This window comes from Canis lupus, chromosome 1 (assembly GCF_048164855.1).
Source record: "Canis lupus baileyi chromosome 1, mCanLup2.hap1, whole genome shotgun sequence".
NCBI lineage: Eukaryota > Metazoa > Chordata > Mammalia > Carnivora > Canidae > Canis > Canis lupus.
The window spans coordinates 114,699,928-114,719,296 of NC_132838.1; the positions used below are offsets into that span (position 1 = coordinate 114,699,928).

At 51.3% G+C, this 19,369-nt stretch overlaps 2 protein-coding genes across 4 annotated transcripts in view; one reads left to right on the forward strand and one right to left on the reverse strand.

Moving 5' to 3' along the window:
- On the reverse strand, nt 1–10,828 carry NFKBIB (NFKB inhibitor beta). Of its 2 annotated transcripts, none has more exons than XM_072778710.1 (6): nt 10,555–10,828; nt 2,675–2,780; nt 2,262–2,595; nt 1,291–1,379; nt 932–1,201; nt 1–145 (listed from the first exon to the last, which is right to left on the reverse strand). In XM_072778710.1, exons 1-6 carry the CDS (start codon nt 10,731–10,733, stop codon nt 50–52), a joined length of 1,074 nt encoding a protein of 357 aa, XP_072634811.1. In that variant the 5' UTR covers nt 10,734–10,828; the 3' UTR covers nt 1–49. The 2 variants fall into 2 exon arrangements, with proteins under 2 accessions (XP_072634811.1, XP_072634821.1); XM_072778720.1 differs by having other exon boundaries at nt 2,262–2,388; nt 10,555–10,820.
- SIRT2 (sirtuin 2) overlaps nt 10,712–19,369 on the forward strand; it is a 17,698-nt gene continuing 9,040 nt past the window's right edge. The window contains exons 1-8 of one of the 2 annotated variants that reach the window (XM_072778675.1): nt 10,713–11,198; nt 12,056–12,102; nt 15,098–15,146; nt 15,390–15,503; nt 18,294–18,335; nt 18,503–18,609; nt 18,703–18,759; nt 19,057–19,125. In XM_072778675.1, coding sequence (XP_072634776.1) covers nt 11,183–11,198; nt 12,056–12,102; nt 15,098–15,146; nt 15,390–15,503; nt 18,294–18,335; nt 18,503–18,609; nt 18,703–18,759; nt 19,057–19,125 — 501 coding nt within the window. In that variant the 5' untranslated portion in view covers nt 10,713–11,182. Of the gene's footprint in view, nt 11,199–12,055; nt 12,103–15,097; nt 15,147–15,389; nt 15,504–18,293; nt 18,336–18,502; nt 18,610–18,702; nt 18,760–19,056; nt 19,126–19,369 lie in introns of both variants that reach the window. The other variant, XM_072778664.1, reaches the window with a different exon arrangement.

Below are 19,369 nucleotides of genomic sequence, written 5' to 3' on the forward strand. Positions count from 1 at the left end.
TTGTCAGAACTGGGATTTTATTAAACTGGAGTTTCTATTAACAATTAGGTCAGACGGGGTCATCGGGGAGAGGTTTTGAGGCTGGGGTGGGAGGGAGCCGACTTTGGCTCCGGCCACTGTGAACCACGATGTCGTCGTATTCATCCTGGGGGCAGAGGAGGGCAGGCACAGGGGCTCAGGTGGCTGTCACTGTACCAGCTGTCCAGCTTCTTCCACCCGCCCCGACAACTGGGTCTTCTGGTGACACCCAAGTTCCCCCACGCAAATTCCCCACTCCTGGTTTTCCAACCGCCACATTCAAGGTCATCTGCTTTCTCCCACCACCCACCACTGCTTGGGCTCCTGCTTGGGCTCCAGCCCTGCTGCTTCGTGGCGTCTTCAGCAGCCACAGCCACTGGGGTCTCCTTCCTCTGCCCCCTCCCTCTGCTTCTACCCAGATTCCTCACCCTACTCACCCCCCTCACTACCCAGCCTCGTCCCCTGCCCAACGCAGCATCTCTGCCACCTGGCTTCCCCCACACAGCCTCCTCCCTGCTGGCGAAGGTCCTTCCTCACTGCTGCCAGCGTTGGAACCACTGCTGCCCGAGGTCACCTTCCCACACCCTCAGTCCTCCATCTCTTGCTCCGGGAAGTCACTCCCTACACTCTCAGCCACCGCTGCTGCTCACTGCCATCACGGGTCCCTCGGACCGTGGTCTCATTCTCTAACTCTGCCTACCTGAGTTCTCCCTCCGCCGTTGCTCAAGCCATGGCTCCCCACATTCTCCCCACCACCCCGTCCAGGTCACCCCGGACTTCTGCCTGCATTCTCCGATCACAGCGGCCCAAGGTTGGTCTCAGTACACTGCCTAACTTCTCTTTTCACCCCTGCCCACCCGCCTGTTTACCCTGACCCCCCAGCTGGGCCACCCGGTCTTTCCTCCTGACTCACGCCCTCGTCCCCGCTGTCACTGTCGCTACTGCTGCTGCTGCTGCTGCAAGGGCCAGGCCTGTCGTCCTCGTCCTCAGGCTCAGGGGCTCCATGTGCACGGAGAAGACGGGCAAGGATGGGGTTGGGCCGGAGCGTGGCACTGCCCAGTGGGGTGCGGCCACCGTACATGCGGGCAGCAGGGTCAGCACCGGCCCTCAGGAGAAGCTCCAGCACATCGGCTGCTTGGGCCTCCACTGCCAAGTGCAGGGGGCTCCGGCCACACGTGGGCTCCTACAAGGGGCAGCAGAGAGGTCAAGGGGGCCCTGCCCCACTCCAGGGCACAACCCTCCCGGCCATACCCTCTCCCTAGGGCAGCTCACCGGTTTATTGAGGTCCGCTCCAGCCTCCCGGAGCAGCCGCACCATCTCTGCATCTTTGTGGATGACGGCCACGTGAAGTGGGGTATGGCCTGTGGACAGAGTGGTATCATGTGATGTGGGTCAGGGGCCTGGGCCCCAAATGCCAAGCTGCCAAAGGAGAACACCATGGCCTGAGGGGACTGAGTCTGGGGTCCAGCCGCTGAATTCCTGGGTATGTCAAAGAGGCAAATGCACCCCAATGCCTAAGTCTTGGTGTTCTGGAACCTGCTGGCAGTGTAAAGCCTGGCTTGTGGAAAGTCTGGGGCTTATGGGTGAAGAACCTAGGGGCTTTGGACAGGAAGCCTGGATCTTGGAACCAGGAGACTGGGTCTCTGGTCTTTATCCCACAAAAGATCTAGACCCCAAATTCCTGGGTCCTGAGTAGTTCAAGGGCCTGTGTGTGACTTTAGAGGAAGGAGGAGGCCTTGAACACTGGGTCCTGGGTGATCTCAGGAAGGGGCCTGGTGCAGGTAGTTGGGCCTAGAGGTGGGGGAGCTAAGATTCAGATGCCAAGGCCCCAGGTAGATGGGCCGAGGGCTGTCCCTGAACCTAGTGTCAATCTCTGGGGAATCTGAGCCTTAAGATCCCTCATCCTGGGTAGGCTAGGACCTGTGGTTGGTGGGAGGGGGCGAGATCCAGAGTGAGCTGTGCCTTCCAGCTGGAGAACCTGAACCCAACAACTAGATCTTAGTAGTTCTAGGCCTACAGGTGACAGGACTGGGTCCCAAGTGGTCTGGGGCCTGAGTCCCAAGTGACCTATTCTCAGTAATCTGGGGCCTCAGAGGGGATGTGTTCTCCAGTGCCTGGGTCCCTGGAGCCTCAGTGTTATTTCCCAAGGGCCTGGGTCTTGACTCAGGAGAATTGACCCTAGAGCCCAGTGCTCTCTCTCTGCCCAGGCCTCCAAGCCCTGCCCAGTGACCAGAAACCCTTACCTTCGTAGTTTTCAGCCTCTAACTGTAGCTTCCAATCCTCCTCATTCTCTTCATCTTCCTTTTCCAAGTCAGGTTCGGGGTACGAGGCAACAGGCGGGTGGTCGGTGTCAGAGGTGCGGTCAGGGCCCTGAGCGAGGTAGGTATTGGGGGCTCCCCTGGAGCACCGGGGACGGGGCTGGAGTAGCACACGAGCACAGGCATGTGCCCTCATGCGGCAGGCCAGGTGCAGCGCCGTGTGGCCCCCACGCTCCGCTATGTGCAACCCGGCACCCGCCGCATACAACTTTTCCACTGCGGAGGCCTCCCCCAGGATGGCTGCCAGGTGAAGGGCTGTCTGCAGGAGCAGAGGGCAGGGATTAGGGGGTGCACTGAGAACCTAGTCCCAAGCCCTGTACTGTCCCCAGGTGGCTCACCTGGCCCAGGTCATTCTGCAGGTCCAGGTACTCAGTGCCAGCCGCGAAGCCTAGGAGGAAATCCAGGAAGGGCTCATGCTGATGAATCACTGCTAAGTGCAGTGCCCTGAAGACAAAGACAAGAGCAGAGGTCAGAGGTCAAGTACTCCTGGAATGCCTAGGTGGCTCAGTGGGTTAAGCATCTGACTCTTGGTTTCGGCTCAGGTCATGATCTCAGGGTCATTGCGATCAAGCCCCACATCAAGCTCTGTGCTCAACACAGCGTCTGCTTGAGATTCTCTCTCACTCTTCCTCTGCCCCTCCCACTCATGGGAGCGCACGCACGCGCTCTCTCTCCCTAAAATAAATGAATAAATCTTTTAAAAAGAAAAAAAAAGTAGTCATCAAGTACTCCTATATTCCTTCATTCAACAAACTTGGAGCACCTCCTGTGTGCTAAGCCCTATGACCACAATCCTGCAACCAACTGTCAAGAATCTAGGAGAGTCAGGTCAGAATTAATTCAGCAGATTTGATTAATTGGTGTTTATTAAGTGGGACTTCTACTTCCTCCCAAGATGAAATAGCAGGGACCAGATTTCCCTCCCCTCTGAATCAATAACAACAACAAAAAAAAACAGACAAACTGCCGTGTAGGAAGCAACAGTTTTCCAGACACTGGTCCTCATGCAATGAATGACAGTGATCCTTAATACACCGGACACAAAGTGAGGTGAGACCTGTGACAGATTGCCACATTTCTTGAGAGAAGACATGGCATAGAGAGGGCAAACCCAGGCAGGGTTCTGGCCATCTGCATATGAGTGAGATGGAGCTGGGTTGGGGGACAGCAAGGCAGGGGGAGTCAAAGGACAGAGAACCTAAGAGGAGAGACCTGAACAGGGAAAGACACTGGAGATTTGCAGAGGGACCTCGAGAGGATTTAGGAGAAGACTGATCAGTGCACCGATACGGAGAAACTACCCGTCTGGGGAAGAAACCATGTAAACAGATTAGGGAAACGTGCCCATTGCTCACAGGGGTTCAGAAATAGTGCCTGTTGCCACTGGTGAGACTAGGAAAAACCCCTAAAATACAGGACATTGGGTAGAAGGCTCTAGAAGGTCTTACCTCTGTAGTGGGAAATAATAAACCCTAGATAGAGCGCTGCTCAGACCCACCTAACAAATCACAAGAGCAAAACCCAGAAGGATCAAACTACTTAAAAGTAGTTTAACTGCATCCCAAAGCAACATTCAAGAATATTTATAGGAACATAGGGGCACCTGGGTGGCTCAGTGATTCAGCATCTGCCTTCAACTCAGGTTGTGATCCCAGGTCCTGGGATTGAGTCCCGCATCACAGTCCCCGCAGGGAGCCTGCTTCTCCCTCTGCCTATGTCTCTGCCTCTCTCTGTGTCTCTCATGAATAAATAAAATCTCAAAGAAAGAAAGAAAGAAAGATATACAACTGGCCAGACTAACAAGATAAAGTTCACAATGTTTGGCATCTATTCAAAGATTACAAGGTAGGAAAAGAAGCAGAAAAACATGATCCACAATGAGAATAATCAATCAGTTGAAATTGACCCAGAAATGACCCAGGTGTTTGAATCTGCAAACAAGACCATTAAAAGAGTTCATTGTAAGTGACTCTCATACATTCCAAAAGTTAAGTAGAGACATGGGTGATAGGAGCCAAAGACTCAAATCAAACTCCTAGAGATAAAAACTAGAGCATCTGAAACGAAAAATACACTGGACAGGATTAGCAGAGATTAAACAATGCAGAAGAGGGAAGGCCTAGGTGGCGCTGTGGTTGAGTGGCTGCCTTTGGCTCAGGTGATGATACTGGGGTCACAAGATTGAATCCCGCAACAGGCTCCCCACAGGGAGCTTGCTTCTGTCTCTGCCTATGTCTCTGTGTCTCTCATGAATAAATAAATAAAATCTAAAAAAATAAATAATATAGAAGAAAAAACTACCGAATGACTTTGTGATAGGAACTATTTAGAATGAAACACAAAGAGAATTTTTTTAATTTCTTTTTTATGTTTAAGTCATCTCTACACTCAACATGGGGCTTGAACTCATGACCCCAAGATCAAGAGTCTCACACTCCAATGACTGAGCCAGCTGGGCACCCTCAAAAGAGACTATTTTAAAATGAAAGGAACATCAGTGAGCTATGGAACAACTTCAAGCAGCCTAACAATATTTGAAACTTTTTTTTCTTTTAAGATTTTATTTCTTTATTCTTTAGAGAACAGAGAGAGGCAGAGACACAGGCAGAGGGAGAAGCAGGCTCCCTACAGGGACCCTGATTCGGAACTTGATCCCGGGACTCCAGGATCACGCCCTGAGCTGAAGGCAGACACTCAACCACTGAGCCACGCAGGAGTCCCTAATATTTGAAACTAAGTCCCTAAATGATGTGGGGGATAGAAATATTTGAAGAAATAATGTCTAGAAAATTTTCCAAACTTATGAAAACTATAAACTCACAGATCCAAGAAGCTCAATGACTCCCAAGAACAAGAAATATTAGGAAAACTATACCAAAGCCCAACATAAAAATCTGGTTCAAAACCCCAATGGTAAAGATAAAAATCTCAGTGGTGCCTGGGTGGCTCAGTTGGTTAAGGGTCCAACTCTTGGTTTCACCTTAGGTTATGAGATCAAGCCCCACTTGGGCCCCACAATCAGCATGGAGTCTGCTTGGGATTCTCTGCCTCTCCCTTTGCCCCTCCCTTGCACTTATGTAGTCACTTGCTCTCTCTTTCTCTAAAATAAATAAATTTTTTAAAATAATTTTTTTAGGGATCCCTGGGTGGTGCAGCGGTTTGGCGCCTGCCTTTGGCCCAGGGCGCGATCCTGGAGACCTGGGATCGAATCCCACGTCGGGCTCCCGGTGCATGGAGCCTGCTTCTCCCTCTGCCTATGTCTCTGCCTCTCTCTCTCTCTGTGTGTGTGTGTGTGTGTGTGTGGCTATCATAAATAAATAAAATTTTAAAAATAATAATAATAATTTTTTTAAAAAAAGATAAAAATATCAAAAGCAGCTAGAGAGAAAAAGACACTTTATAGAAAAATAAAAATAAGGATGATAGTGGATGTCATATAGGAAATTAGACAGGGGAACAGACTGGGGCAACACCTTTCAAGTATTCAAAGACACACTCAACCTAGGATTTTTTTTTTTTTAAGTGGGCTCCATGCTGGGCATGGAGCCCAACACAGGGCTTACACTCAACCCTGAGATAAGACCTGAGCTGAGATCAAGAGTCAGATGCTTCACTGCCTGAGCCACCCAGACATCCCTCAACCTAGATTTTTTTTTAAGATTTTATTTGAGAGAAAGAGAGAGAGAGAGTGAGTGAGTGAGTGAGAGAGTAGGAAGAGGGTTAGAAGGAGGAGAAGCAAACTCCTCCATGCTGAGCAGGGAGCCTGATCTGGGGCTCGATCCCAGGACCCTGGGATTAGACCTGAACAGGAGGCAGATGCTTAACCAAGTGAGCCACCCAAGTGCCCCCAACCTAGAAGCCTTTAACCCAGCAAAAATATCTTTCAAAAATGAAGACAAAATAATGATGTTTTCAGATATACAAAAGCCGAAGGAACTTATCGACAGCAGACGATAAGTTGTCTCCAAAGAAAGGTTAAAGGAAACCTGCAAACAAAATGAAAATGACATCCCACAGCAACATGGGCCTATACACATAAATAGCAAACATTGAAAATAACAACTATGTGGGTAAATCTGGAAGATTTTTTCTCATTATGTCTCTCTCTTTTTTTTTAATACAAGTCCCTTTAGAAGGTAATTTGAAAAAAAATAGTTGAGTGTTTGTTTAAACAAAACTACTAACAATGTATGGTGGAGTTTATAACACACGTGAAACTAAACTGTATGACAACAAGAACATAAAGGCCAGGAGGGAACAAATGGAAATATATTATTCTAAGGTTCTTTTATCTTTTACCCTATGCGAAATTTCACCCATCATAAGTTGAAGCTGTACAGTATAAGCTATAAAGCAGAGGTCAGAAAACTTTTTCTGTAAGTGGCCAGATAAAGATTTTACGCTTTGTGGATTCTAGTGTCTCTTTTACCTACTCAGCTCTGCTGTTATGGTTGATATAAAAGCAGCCACCAGCTATATGTAAATGAATGAGCAAAGCAGTATTCCAGCAGAACTTCATCTGTGGGGTCTGAAATGTGACTCTCATAATAATTTTCACTTGCCACAAAATAGTCTTTTGATTTTTTTCGACCATTTAAAAATGTAAATACCATTCATAGCTTACAGCCATACAAAAGCAGATGGCTGGCTAGATTTTTCCTGGAAGCCAGTTTGCCAACCACTTAATCAACAGAAGTGTTAAAGCTAACAAACCAGGGACTTTTGGCTGGCTCAGTCAGTAGAGCGTGCGACTCTTGATCTTGGGGTTATGAGTTCGAGCCCCATGTTAGGTGCAGAGATTACTTAAAAACACCTTAAGGGGCGCCTGGGTAGCTTAGTTAAGTGTCTGACTCTTGATTTTGGATCAGGTCATGATCTTTAGGGTTGTGAGATCACGCCCTGCATGGGATTCCATACTGGGAGTCGGCTTGAGATTCTCTCTCCCTTTCCCACTGACCCTCCCCCACAAAATAAATAAAATTTAAAAATAAAATCTTTAAATAAATACATAAAGCTAATGAACCAACAAAAGAATACAATGGGGGATCCCTGGGTGGTTCAGTGGTTTAGCGCCTGCCTTCAGCCCAGGGCGTGATCCTGGAGTCCCCGGATCGAGTCCCACATCGGGCTCCCTGCATGGAGCCTGCTTCTCCCTCTGCCTGTGTCTCTGCCTCTCTCTCTCTCTCTCTCTCTCTCTCTCTCTCTCTCCGTGTCTCTCATGAATAAATAAATAAAATCTTTAAAAAAAAAAAAAGAATAGGGATCCCTGGGTGGCGCAGCGGTTTGGCGCCTGCCTTTGGCCCAGGGCGCGATCCTGGAGACCCGGGATCGGATCCCACGTCGGGCTCCCGGTGCACGGAGCCTGCTTCTCCCTCTGCCTGTGTCTCTGAGCCTCTCTCTCTCTCTCTCTGTGACTATCATGAATAAATAAATAAAAATCTTTAAAAAAAAAAAAAAAAAAAAAAGAATACAACGGGACAAGGTTTACAGGTTCCAAAAGAAGGCAGAAAAAGAAGAAAAGGTAAACAAAGGAGATGTATTAAGTAGAAAATTAGCAAAAGGATGATAAACATAACTGTATCAATAACTAAATGTAAATGGTCTAAACATTCCAATTAAAAGGCAGAAATTGTCAGACTGAACAAAAAAGCAAAACCCAACTATATATGCTTCCTACAAGTAATACCCTTTAAATATAGGTATTAAAAGATAGGTTAAAATAAAAGGGTGGAAAAAGATATACTGTGCTAACACCAGTCAGTCAAAAGAAAGCAGGAGTGAGTTGTGTTTTTTTAAGATTTTATTTATTCATGACAGACTCACAGAGAGAGAGAGAGAGAGAGAGAGAGAGAGAGAGAGGCAGAGACACAGGCAGAGGGAGACGCAGGCTCCATGCAGGGAGCCTGATGTGGGACTCGATCCCGGATCTCCAGGATCATGCCCTGGCTGAAGGCGGCACTAAACTGCTGGGCCACCGGGGCTGCCCAGGAGTGAATATTTTAATATCATACTAGACTTTAGAGCAAGAAATATTACCAAGTATCGAGAAGGTTATTTTGTAATGATTAAGAGGTCAACTAAGCAAAAGAACATAATAATTCTACATATCCATGCCCTAATAACAGAGCATCAAATTACACAAAGCAAAACCTGACAGAACAAGAGACAAATCCATAATGACTGCTGGAGATTTCAATGCCCCCTCCTCAATAATTGATAGAACAAGGAGACAGAAACCATTAGTAAGGATATATAAAATGATAAACCAATAGGACCACTAATTGACTTTTAGAGAACCCTACACCCAACAACAGCAGAATATTCACTCTTTTCAAGTGCACGCATAATGTGTGGCACCATAAAACAATTCTCAATAAATTTACGAGGATCCAAGTCATACAAAGTATGTTCTCAGTCTACAAGGGAATTAAATTAAAAATCAATAAAAGAGAGACATTTGGAAAACTTTCCAAATATCTGGAAACTAAATAACATATTTATTTTTTTAAAAAGATTTATTTAGGGGCATCAGGGTGGCACAGTGGGTTGGATGACCAACTCTTGGCTTCAGCTCAGGCCCTGATCTCAGGGTCATGGGATCACGCCCTGCTCCCAACAGAGCCTGCTTGGGTTTCTCTCTCCCTCTCCCTCTGCCCCCTACCCCTTTTTAAAAGATTTATTTATTTATTTATTTTAGAGAGAGCATAAGCAGGAAGGGCAGAGGGAGAAAGAGAGAGAATTCCAAGCAGATGCCACAGTTGAGCACAGAGCCCAATGGGAGGCTCATCCCAGGACCCTGAGATCACAACCTGAGCTCAACCAACTGAGCCACCCAGGCGCCCTAAATAACATATTTTTAAATAATCCACTGGCCAAAGAAGAAATCAAAAGAGAAATTACAAAGTATCTTGAATTAAATGAACATGAAAACACAACATATCAGAATTTGTGAGAGACTGCTAAAGTACTGCTGCTGGAAATTTATACCATGAAACACCAATGTTAGAGAAGAAAGGTCTCAAATGAATGATCTCAGCTGCCACCTTAAGAAACTTTAAAAAAAGAGAGAAAGAAAGAAAAAAAAAATTAGACCCAAAGTAAGCAGAAGAGGGCAATAATGAAAATCAAAACAGAGATCAATGAAATAGAAAGCAAAAAACCAATAAAGAAAACTAATGAAACCTCAGCAGGGGTCTTTGGAAAGAACAATATTTCCTGCACGCCTCTTATGGGTCAAGCCCTGTTTAGTCACCATGACTGGATGAGTAGACACAAATACACAAAAAAACCCCAGGACAATCCCTCACCGCCCTTTACAATTCTGGTTCCTTCTGCCTGGAGAGTTCTCCCCCAGATACTCTACGGATCTCGTTTTCCTGCTTTATTTTTCCCCCAAAGAACTTATTACCTTCAGATACACTATTTTTCTGCCTTTCCTTTATACTGTTTTTCGTTTTTCTTTGTTTCTTCTTTTCCTTTCTCTTCTTTCTCACTTTGCGTCTGTGTCTTAGTTTCTTTTGTTCCTTCTCTCTCCTCTTTCCCTCCCTCCCTTCCTTCCTGTCTTTCTGTCAGCCTGTCTGTCCTTTTGTCTGTCTACATACGCACCTTAGAATGTAAACTCCACAAGAGCGGAAATTTTTGTCTGTTTTCCTCACTGCTTTATCGCAGCACCTAAACCAGTGCCTGGAACGTGGTGGTGTTCAGCAAATACTTAACAGGCATCAATCCCTGCTATCATGGAGCTTACGTTTTCCCTTTGGATGTAAGATCTGAAGATCGGTGCTCAGAAGGTAGAATGTTAAGAATCAAGGTCATGTATTAATTTTGGAAATCTAAGTTCAAGGCGCATCCATCAGGAGGCTAAGGATCAAGGATCCTATTTGGAGGTAGGAGGTGAGGAGGAGCCTGTCTGGACCACAACTCTAACAAAGGTCTCCGGACTTGGGTCGGGAAGATCAAAACCAGTTTGGGGATCAATGGATAGGGATGTGGAGCAATATGAAGCAGAGCTCAAGAAAGGAAAGTCGGAGAAATTAAGGAGTTAGGGTCAAAGTTGGCTAGGAAATTGGTTTTACTAAAGGTTAGGAGTTACAAATCAGAAAGTCGAGCATCAGAAGTTAGATTTAAGAGTGAAAGGTTAGGGAGCCGGGATAGGAGACTAATAGGGAATCAGAGGTGGGATCCTAGGGCCCCGTTAGGCAGCCTAAGGTTCACTCACGTGTCCCCATCCTCAGTGACGTAGCCAAAGACGAGGGGCGCCCACGACAACCCCGGGCCCAGCTCGGCGCCCAGCCCCGGTCCTCCGGGGGCTGCTGCGTCGGGACCCAGAGAGCCCAGGCCGCTGTCGCACCATTCGTCGGCCTCCGCAGCTTTCCCCAAGCACGCGACCCCGGCCATGGCCCCCGAAGCCTCAGGGGCCCCAGCGGCCGCCCGCCTGTAGCTGGCTTTGCCTGAAGCCCCGGCGCTTCCGCCCTGCGGGGAATTCCCCAACACTCCCCCTTGGCTCACCCAATCAGAATGACCTAAAGAGCACACGCCCCGCCCCCTTACCACACAGTGACCATTCAGAGTATTCAGACGGACTGCGGCTCTCTACCCATTCCCACAGTTTCCGGCCGCCCTTTACCAACATGGCTGCCTGCGCGGAGCCCTCTGGGACTCGTAGTCTCGCCGTCCGTGTCTTCCTAGCCCGAGAGCGGCAGGCGCCGCTGGACGAAAAGCCTGTATGCATCCTCGATGACTGCTGGGAGTCGTAGTTCTCTGCCCTGTCTCTGCCCCTCCTGTTTCCGGTGCCGTCACGGGACAGAGCAGTCGGTGACAGCCCCGAGGGCCCCCGCCCCGCGCCCATGGCCGAGCCGGACCGTGAGTCGGGGGCCCCGGTGGGAGGGTCGGGTCGCACCGGGGCCTGGCTGAGGGCTGCAGGCCCCGGGGCCCGAGGACCGGCGTGGTGGGGCTGGAGACGGGGGCTGCATGGCGGCCAGTGGGAATCGGGGCGGGGGGTGGGGGGTCGTTGCTAAGTGATCCATCTTGCCAGGCTGGTGGGTTTCTGGGTCGCGAGATTGTAAGGGTCCTTTGCTACGTCCCCTAAGTTACTAATGACCGCGTGTTTCTCGCACCTCGGTTGCTGAGGACCCTCGTTGCTAAGGACTTAGATTGCCGCGGCCCCGGTTGCTAAGGGTACCTGGTTGTTAGGGGGAACTGTAGGATGCTCGGGGACCCCTGGCGCCCCCTCCTGTCTCGTCCCTCTAGTTCCTGTGCCCCTCCTAAACGTGCTGTCTCCACTGCACCTCCTTTCCTAAACCTGTCTCTGCTAAGCGTATTTTGTTTTCTCTCTTCCTTTTTTAAACTTCCCTCTGTTTGTAAACCCTAACCCTCCCTGCACACACACGTGCTCACACACACACTCACTACTGTTTGCTTCCTCACTTCTAAGTCTTCCTCCATGCCTGTATGCTTTACTTTCTCCTCCCTCTCCCAAACCTTCCTGCCCCAGCCTCTGTCTGTCACTAACCACTTCTCCAGACAGCACTGTCTATCCTAATAAGATCTGCTTTTCCCCATCCCCTCCCTCCCTCTGCTCAGCTTTTACCACCACCTCCCACCCCAGTATAATTAGGTTGGTGGGTCTTCTTGCCCCTTGCCCCTCTGCTTTGAAGCCCTTCATCCCCACTTAACTGTGCCCCGCACTGTAACCACGTCTGCTCCCCCTCCTCCCCCAGCCTCTGACCCTCTGGAGACCCAGGCAGGGAAGGTGCAGGAGGCTCAGGTGAGATTTGGGGAAGGGTGGAGGGAAGGAGAGAAATGGACGTGTTCCCACACCCCACACTCTGGGGGGGGTGGAGGTGGCAGAGGGGAGACAGTTACCCCAGGGCCCTCAGGGCATCACCCCAGCCCCTTGCCCCCACTCCTGGTTCGGCCCCCTGGGAATGGTGGATTCCGGGGACTGGCAGAAAAAGCTGTGCACCCTCAACTCCAGACCTGTCCTCCCTGACTTTTCTCTTTCCTTGCTCCCTACCCTTAACCTTTCTGAACCTCATTTATGCTGGGCATGGAAGAGACAGGCATCCAAGTTGGTCCTTGAACGCCCAGATCCCACAGACAAGTGACTAGAAATGACCCTCCAGAGTGATTATGAAAGTAGCTCAAGGCAGAGTAAACTTTGTGAGGGTCAACAGTTTCCAGCCGGTCCGTTCCCAGGGCAAATCCACAGGCCGGTCCAGGAGTCAGATTGAGGTACAGACACTTGACAGTAAGTGAAGAGTGACTTAGAATTTTCTTAGGCACAGTGAGAAATGGCGTTCCACGCAGAGTGTACAGCTTGTACCAGGACTGGGAGGGGGGCACGAAGGGTGTGATGTGGTCAATGGTCTGGTAGCTGTGGGTGGTTAGCTAATTATATTTGAGGTTAGCATTTATTGAGCCGGGTACTCCACCCAGTGCTCTGTGTACATCATAGCATTTCACCTTCCCAGAATCCCTGTGGTGGTGGTAGTTGGGGGGCAGTTCAAGGCCTACTGGGGCCATTTCACAGATGAGGAATCTGCAGCAGAGCTGTTCTGTAACTTGTCCTCTGGCCCCCCAGCTAGAAGAGCAGGGACTGCTTTGCAACCCACGGCACCCAGCACATTGCCTTCCAGACGCTTCAGGAAGAGGTAGCCAGGCCACCTCACGAAGACTTGAAGGCCCCAACCAGCACCTCCAGCTCCCCCTTAGGCCCAAGTCGCTCCCACATGCTGGGCAGGGCCCTCGAGTCCTTCCACAGAGGCTCACTGTCTGCAGCCTGAAAGAATGCCAACCCCCCACAGACGTGAGCTCGCTGTTCAGATGTAGGGCAGCACAGAAGCTGTGATGAAGGCACCTGACAGATGCACAGAGGGCCACACTGAGGGTCTGAAAGCTTCCTGTCAGGCCAGGGCTTCTCCCTTGCCTGGCTCCCAGGGCTCAACCGCTGTCACAGAAAGTTTTAATGTTAAAAAGGGATCCTCAGTCCCAGCAAGAGAGATCCGAGGATATAAATTACAGTATTGTCTGCTATGGGGCAACCCTGGAAACAGCCCAAGTGGCTGTCAGTAGGCGGGTTAAATGAACTATGGCTCATCCCTACAATGCAACACTATGTAGCTTTTTTAAAGAATGAGGTGGATCTATGGTATATTGTTCTGCGGAAGACGCAAGGTGCAGCATTGTACTGTGGCATGACCCATTTCTGGAAAAATAACGAGTTTTATATGCAGAGAAAAAAATCTAGAGTAATTACCACTGTACTGTTAATAGTGGTTATGGTGACTGCGGTGGGAACGGGATGCGAGTGCCTCAAGTCGTACATCGTCTAATGGTCAAAGCTTTTGCAAAGCTTATAGAAAATTTTAAATATATTTGGAAGGGCGGTTCCTGTTAAAAAAAGGCTTGGAGTCGGAGCGGAGAATGATGGGGAACGGGGTCGGTGGAAGGGTTTTAATCAGGGGAGTGCATTGGTCAGAATTGTGTTTTTGTGAGGTCCGTTGCAGGGCCCAGCCCTGGTGTAGCGCACAGCAAGTATCCATTCGATCAGTGGTGGATAGTTCTGGAGCTCCTGCCAGGGGCCAGACCCCATTCTCGGTGCTGGGCGTCCACTGGTGAACATGAAAAATCCCTGCCATCCTGGAGCTGACATCAGGGCGGACTCCATACATGTTGATGATCGGATGGTCAGACTGGAAAAGCCAGCGAGAGGGGTGCTTGGGGTGGAGGGGGTGGGCTGACACAGCCAGGCCATCACCCGGAGGGCAGTAGAGTCAATCAGAGGTAGGGACTAGGCTGGGAGCTTAGGGAGGAGGCCAAGACCGGGCCCCCAGAGGGAGAACAGGCTGGGCCAGGGAGAGCCCTAGGGAGGGGACCCATGATGGTGGGAGGGCAGGAGAGGGAGACAAAGACTGGGGGACAGAAGCCACACTGAGTTGGGGGCTGGGAGGAGGCGCAGGTTTAGGAGAGATGCCAAGGCCAGTCTGAGATGTGGTGGGAGAGAGAGGCCAGGGGTCACTTAGGGGGAGACATCCAGGGGGCTGTGGGAACCTCGGATCTGGGGACTAAGAGGTGGCATGATCAGTGCCTAGGCCAAGACCTTGGGCACAGATGAGGCAGCTAGCCCTGGAAAGGTGGAGTGAGGACGGAGGGAGGGCCCAGGACCGTCTCAGACCTGCCATCTGGGAGCCTGACTCAGGAGAAGTTAAATAATGACATGGAGGAGATGGCAAGGTGGTGCCCGGGGCTTCCAGCAGGAGGGCTGAGGACCCAGGGCGAGGACTGAGGCCTTTCCACTGGCATCATTCACAGGAGTGACTTTGGTGAGGAGGGCAGTGGGCCCACACCACGGGGGACAAGCAGGGAGGCAAGGCGAGGACGTGGACACCGGGCCATGTCTGCACGCACTTCCTGAGCTCTTACCCCACCGGGTGCTGCCCTGAGCGCCTCCGTGGGTTGACTCGGTTATCTCAGATAGCCCCTCAGTCTGTGCCCTTGCCTCTGAGCTCCATTTCCCATGTGAGGAGCATCAGACTCAGAGCAGCAAAGAACTTATGCTCCTCGGGAGTCGCAGGACCAGGTTTCCAACCCAGGCAGCCCAACCCAGAGCCGAGGCACACTGGCTCCCCCACCGCCTCTCACTTCCTTGGACCCACTCCCAGCCAGAGCCTTTCCCCGCCAAACCTGGGTGCCACCGTCCCCTCTCCTCCCTCCCTAACCCCCCTTCTGGGGCCTGGTCACCCCACCCCCACCTCTTCCAGGACTCAGATTCAGATACTGAGGGAGGAGCCGCTGGCAGAGAAGCAGAGAGTAAGTATCCTCTTTGGGAGAGGGGTTCTGGGGGAGCGGTTTAGGGCAGGGATATAGTTGTTACCTGTCACCTCCACCGCGGTTGACATTCAAAGTATGCAATACTAGGTGCAATGCCAGCACCTAGAGGTCCCTGGTTGCGGGAGGGTGGGGGATCCCAGGGCTGGGGCAGGGGGCACTCGCGGCCCCTGTGCACCACGACTAAACACCCACCCTGATGTTCTTTCTCTGCTTTTTGGCCAGTGGACTTCCTGCGGAATTTCTTCTCCCAGACACTGGGCCTGGGCACCCAGAAGGAGCGTCTGCTGGACGACCTCACCCTGGAGGGGGTGACCCGCTACATGCAGAGCGAACGCTGTAAGTCACGGCCCTGCTTCGTGCCACTTTCCCCGCTCCTGGCCCCAAGTGGCTTCTCAGCCACCACCACCTGACCCATCACACCTTTTGCTTCCAAGTAACAAACCCAACTCAAAAATAGCTTATGCCCAAAAAGGAGTATCGATCCTGTAACTGAAATCCAGCATTAAGCATGGCTGGAAAAAAAAAAAAAAAAAAAAAGCTATGGCTGGATTCAGAGGCTTCCACATTGTCGAAAATCTTAACCTTGTCTGGTGCTGCTTTCTGTGTTGAGGTGGAGGGGGCTCCTGGCAGTACCGAATGCCAATTCCACCAGCCGAGCACCTCCTTCCAGTGGTTCAAGCAAAAGGGCCAAGATTGGTTCCAGTTGGGCCACGTTGCATCACACTCCTACCTTAAACCAATCACCGGGTTTCTGCTTGGCCAGACCCGGGTCACACTCCCATTGCTGACTGGCCAGGCCTGCTGGACAGAATGAAGCCAATACCAGTAGTAATCACCCCATGGGACTCTTAGGGGTGCCACCCGTGAATATAAACGTAAATGCCCCAAAAAAGGCCCGGAGCAGAGCAAGAGCCACGTGCCCTGCGATGACTATCACAGGAAGCGTGATTCAGGGGTGGGATGTAGGTGCCTCTCCACTAGGTCACCACGTCATTTCTATTTCTTGCTGCAAGTTGAGGTCATCAGAGTCTGAGAAACCGGGCCTCGGCAGTCCTTAACTAGAACAATCGACCCTTTGAGGGTCCTGAACGGCCTTTTGTTGAGGACGTCTTCTCCCGTTTCCCTGTCCTCCAGCTGCTGCCGGCTCCCTGCTCAGGCGTCCAGGCTTGCTGCCCTGAGCCCCCCTCTCTTGGGCCAGGCCAGGCAGCCATCTGCAGACATCTCCTCCCCTAAGAGGACACAGGCAGTGGCCACAAAGCTTTTGTTCCTTCTGTCCTCCTGCACTTGGGTTTGGGAGCAGTTTGGGGCCAGTTGGTTAACAGGAGTTAACTGAACCCTCACCATTTGCCAGGCTCCAGGCTAAGCACTGGATAGGCATCCTCTCCTTTGATCTTCACATTGTACCTTTGAGGTCATTATAGGAATGATCTGGACAGAGGAAGGAGTGGAGGCACAGAGAGGTTGTGAGTTCCTGCAGGGTCACACAGCTGTCAGGATTACACCCCTCCCCCCCCAGGCTCCTCTAAATCCAGAGCATGCTCCCTCCCACGTGGCCCCTGCTAGGTCCAGCTGGGCCTGGTCCGATGGCATCCTTAAGACAAAGCCAAGGCCTTCATCACCCTTGCTGTCCTCTTCACACAGGACACCCCAGAGGCACCCGGTTCAGGGACCCCACACTTGCGCCTGTCCATCAGCTGACGGGCAGATGCCAGGGTACCGCGTGGCAGGCCTGCCCGCCAGCAGCTGACGAGGCAACAGGGCTATTTCTGCACAGCCCCATGTGTTTGTGAAATGATTCGACTCCTACCACACCTTCCCATCTTTTTTTCTGAAAGCCAGGGGAAAATGGGGGAACGAAATGCTTCTACGCGTACAAGCCCTGGGTGTCAAGAAGTACAATTGGCTCTAAGAATAATAGCAGACACACATATAGTGTGTGCTCAGTGCCAGGTACTGATCTAAGCTTCACGTGAATGAATTCATTCTCTCGACAGCCCCGAGAAGGCAGTCTATAATTGTGCCCATCTTACAGAGCAGGAAGCAGAAGCCCAGAGGGGAGATCTGAGCTAAGACCCCAGTCTCCCCCATTGCTCCCCACTGGTGAGCAGGAGAGCCAGCATCTAAAGCCCCCTTATCTACCTGCTTGCTGTTCATCGGGTGAGGGCCGAGAGTGGCAAATCTTTAGTCTTCACCTGGAAATTCTCAGACTCCTGGTGGCTGCTGTGTGTTTGATCATAGAGGAAAGAAATATGCTAAAGGAACATGCTAGAAATAGATGGTCATTCACGATTGTGTCCAAAAGGGCACCTGGGTGGCTCAGCGGTTAAGCGTCTGCCCTTGGCTCAGGGCGTGATCCCGGGGTCCTGGGATCGAGTCCTGCAATGGGCTCCCCACGGGGAGCCTGCTTCTCCCTCTGCCTGTGTCTCTGCCTCTCTCTGTGTGTCTCTCATGAATAAATAAATTAATTTAAAAAAAAGATTGTGTCTGAAAGGTGAGGTGAAGCCACAGAATTTTTTTTTCTTTTTTTTTTTTCTTTTTTTTTTATGATAGTCACACAGAGAGAGAGAGAGGCAGAGACACAGGCAGAGGGAGAAGCAGGCTCCATGCACCGGGAGCCTGACGTGGGATTCGATCCTGGGTCTCCAGGATCACACCCTGGGCCAAAGGCAGGCGCTAAACCACTGCGCCACCCAGGGATCCTGAGGCCACAGATTTTTACAATAACCTGTAGCTCTTCTGGGGTTGGGGGTACCCCCTCCCCCCAGCCCTCTCACCAAGAGCTCATGTGTTTTTGTCTAGATCTAGTTAGGAGGAGAAACTTCTTCTCCAAGTCTTTTCTCGAGTCTGTCCATGTTGGTATAATTTGAAACAGGGGATTCCTCATCTCCACGCTGGCTCTTCCGCCAGCAGACTGTGCGATCCTGCCTCTACCTGATCCTTGGTTTCCTCATCTGTAAAATGAGGGTGTTAACACCACCCGCCTCAAGATGCTGGGGAAGACCCTTTGTGCATCTGAAACGTCAGCCGTGGGGCCTGGCACTGAGTGAGGGGTGTCGGGCTTTGATGGGTGGCGTTAACTTGGGCCTGAGCGTACGGTCATGTGACGCCTACCCTCCTCTTCTCCAGGTCGCAGGGTCATCTGTTTGGTGGGAGCTGGGATCTCCACGTGTAAGTGCCAGCCCTCCCCCCACCAGATGCCCCCACATTGGGGGGCCCTCTTCCAGGGACTGGAGGGAGCTGTGCCTGGGCCCTTGACAGGGGGTTTGAGGGGCTATCGATGGGGCCAAGGCCCCTAACCCATCGCTCCCCACCTCTGCCCCCCCCACCCCCACCAGCTGCCGGCATCCCTGACTTCCGCTCCCCATCCACGGGCCTCTACGCCAACCTAGAGAAGTACCACCTTCCCTACCCAGAGGCCATCTTTGAGATTGGCTACTTCAAGGTACGTGCCCCCAGGCAGGGATGTCTAATGGTGGGGGCCACAGGTTCACCTGGCTCTGAGTGCCCACCTGCCCTCCGGTTCTCTCTCCCACAGAAACACCCAGAACCTTTCTTTGCTCTCGCCAAGGAACTCTATCCTGGCCAGTTCAAGGTGAGCTCTTTTTTGCCCAGGTGATGGGAAAGCTTGGGGGGTGACAGGCACAGGAAAGGCTTCCACTGGGGCCCTTCTAATAGATGTCACGTGGTCACCAAGTACATGGGCTCCAGGCCACCTGCTCCCTCCTTTCCCATTCTTGTGACCTGGCACCTCAGTGTTCCCGTCTGTGAAATGGGGATAGGGATGCTCCCAAGGCCAACAGGATGGTTCTGTGACATAACACGACAATATGGTGACATGTGGCAAAAATGCCCCATCATGCTCAGCATTGTCCTGCTTGCTCTCTTCCAGCCAACTGTGTGTCACTACTTCATCCGGCTGCTGAAGGAGAAGGGGCTGCTGCTGCGATGCTACACACAGGTAGGCGGCCGTGGACATCCCCGGGAGGAGCAGGGCTGGCCGCAGGTGTCCTGGCCCCTTGGGGCCCAAGGACCCGGGCTGCTGATTCCTCACCGTGTGACCCGCAGTGAGCCCCTTACCCAGCTCAGCCTCAATTTCCCCTTCTGGAAAGCAGAGACCAGAACAGCTTTGCCCTTTGGTACATGGTGACATGGCAGTGAGCTCCTCCCGGGGCCATCCTGTGCGTAGTGAGAAAGGGCCTCAC

What these genes read in the sequence shown, in the direction of transcription:
- NFKBIB (XM_072778710.1), bottom strand. Translation starts at nt 10,733, where the DNA reads ATGGCCGGGGTCGCGTGCTTGGGGAAAGCTGCGGAGGCCGACGAATGG. An exon ending in AGAGGCTGAAAACTACGAAG is followed by an intron (nt 1,380 to 2,261) that starts GTAAGGGTTTCT and finishes CTCTGTCCACAG; the next exon opens with GCCATACCCCACTTCACGTG. An exon ending in GTGACAGCGGGGACGAGGGC is followed by an intron (nt 146 to 931) that starts GTGAGTCAGGAG and finishes CTCTGCCCCCAG; the next exon opens with GATGAATACGACGACATCGT.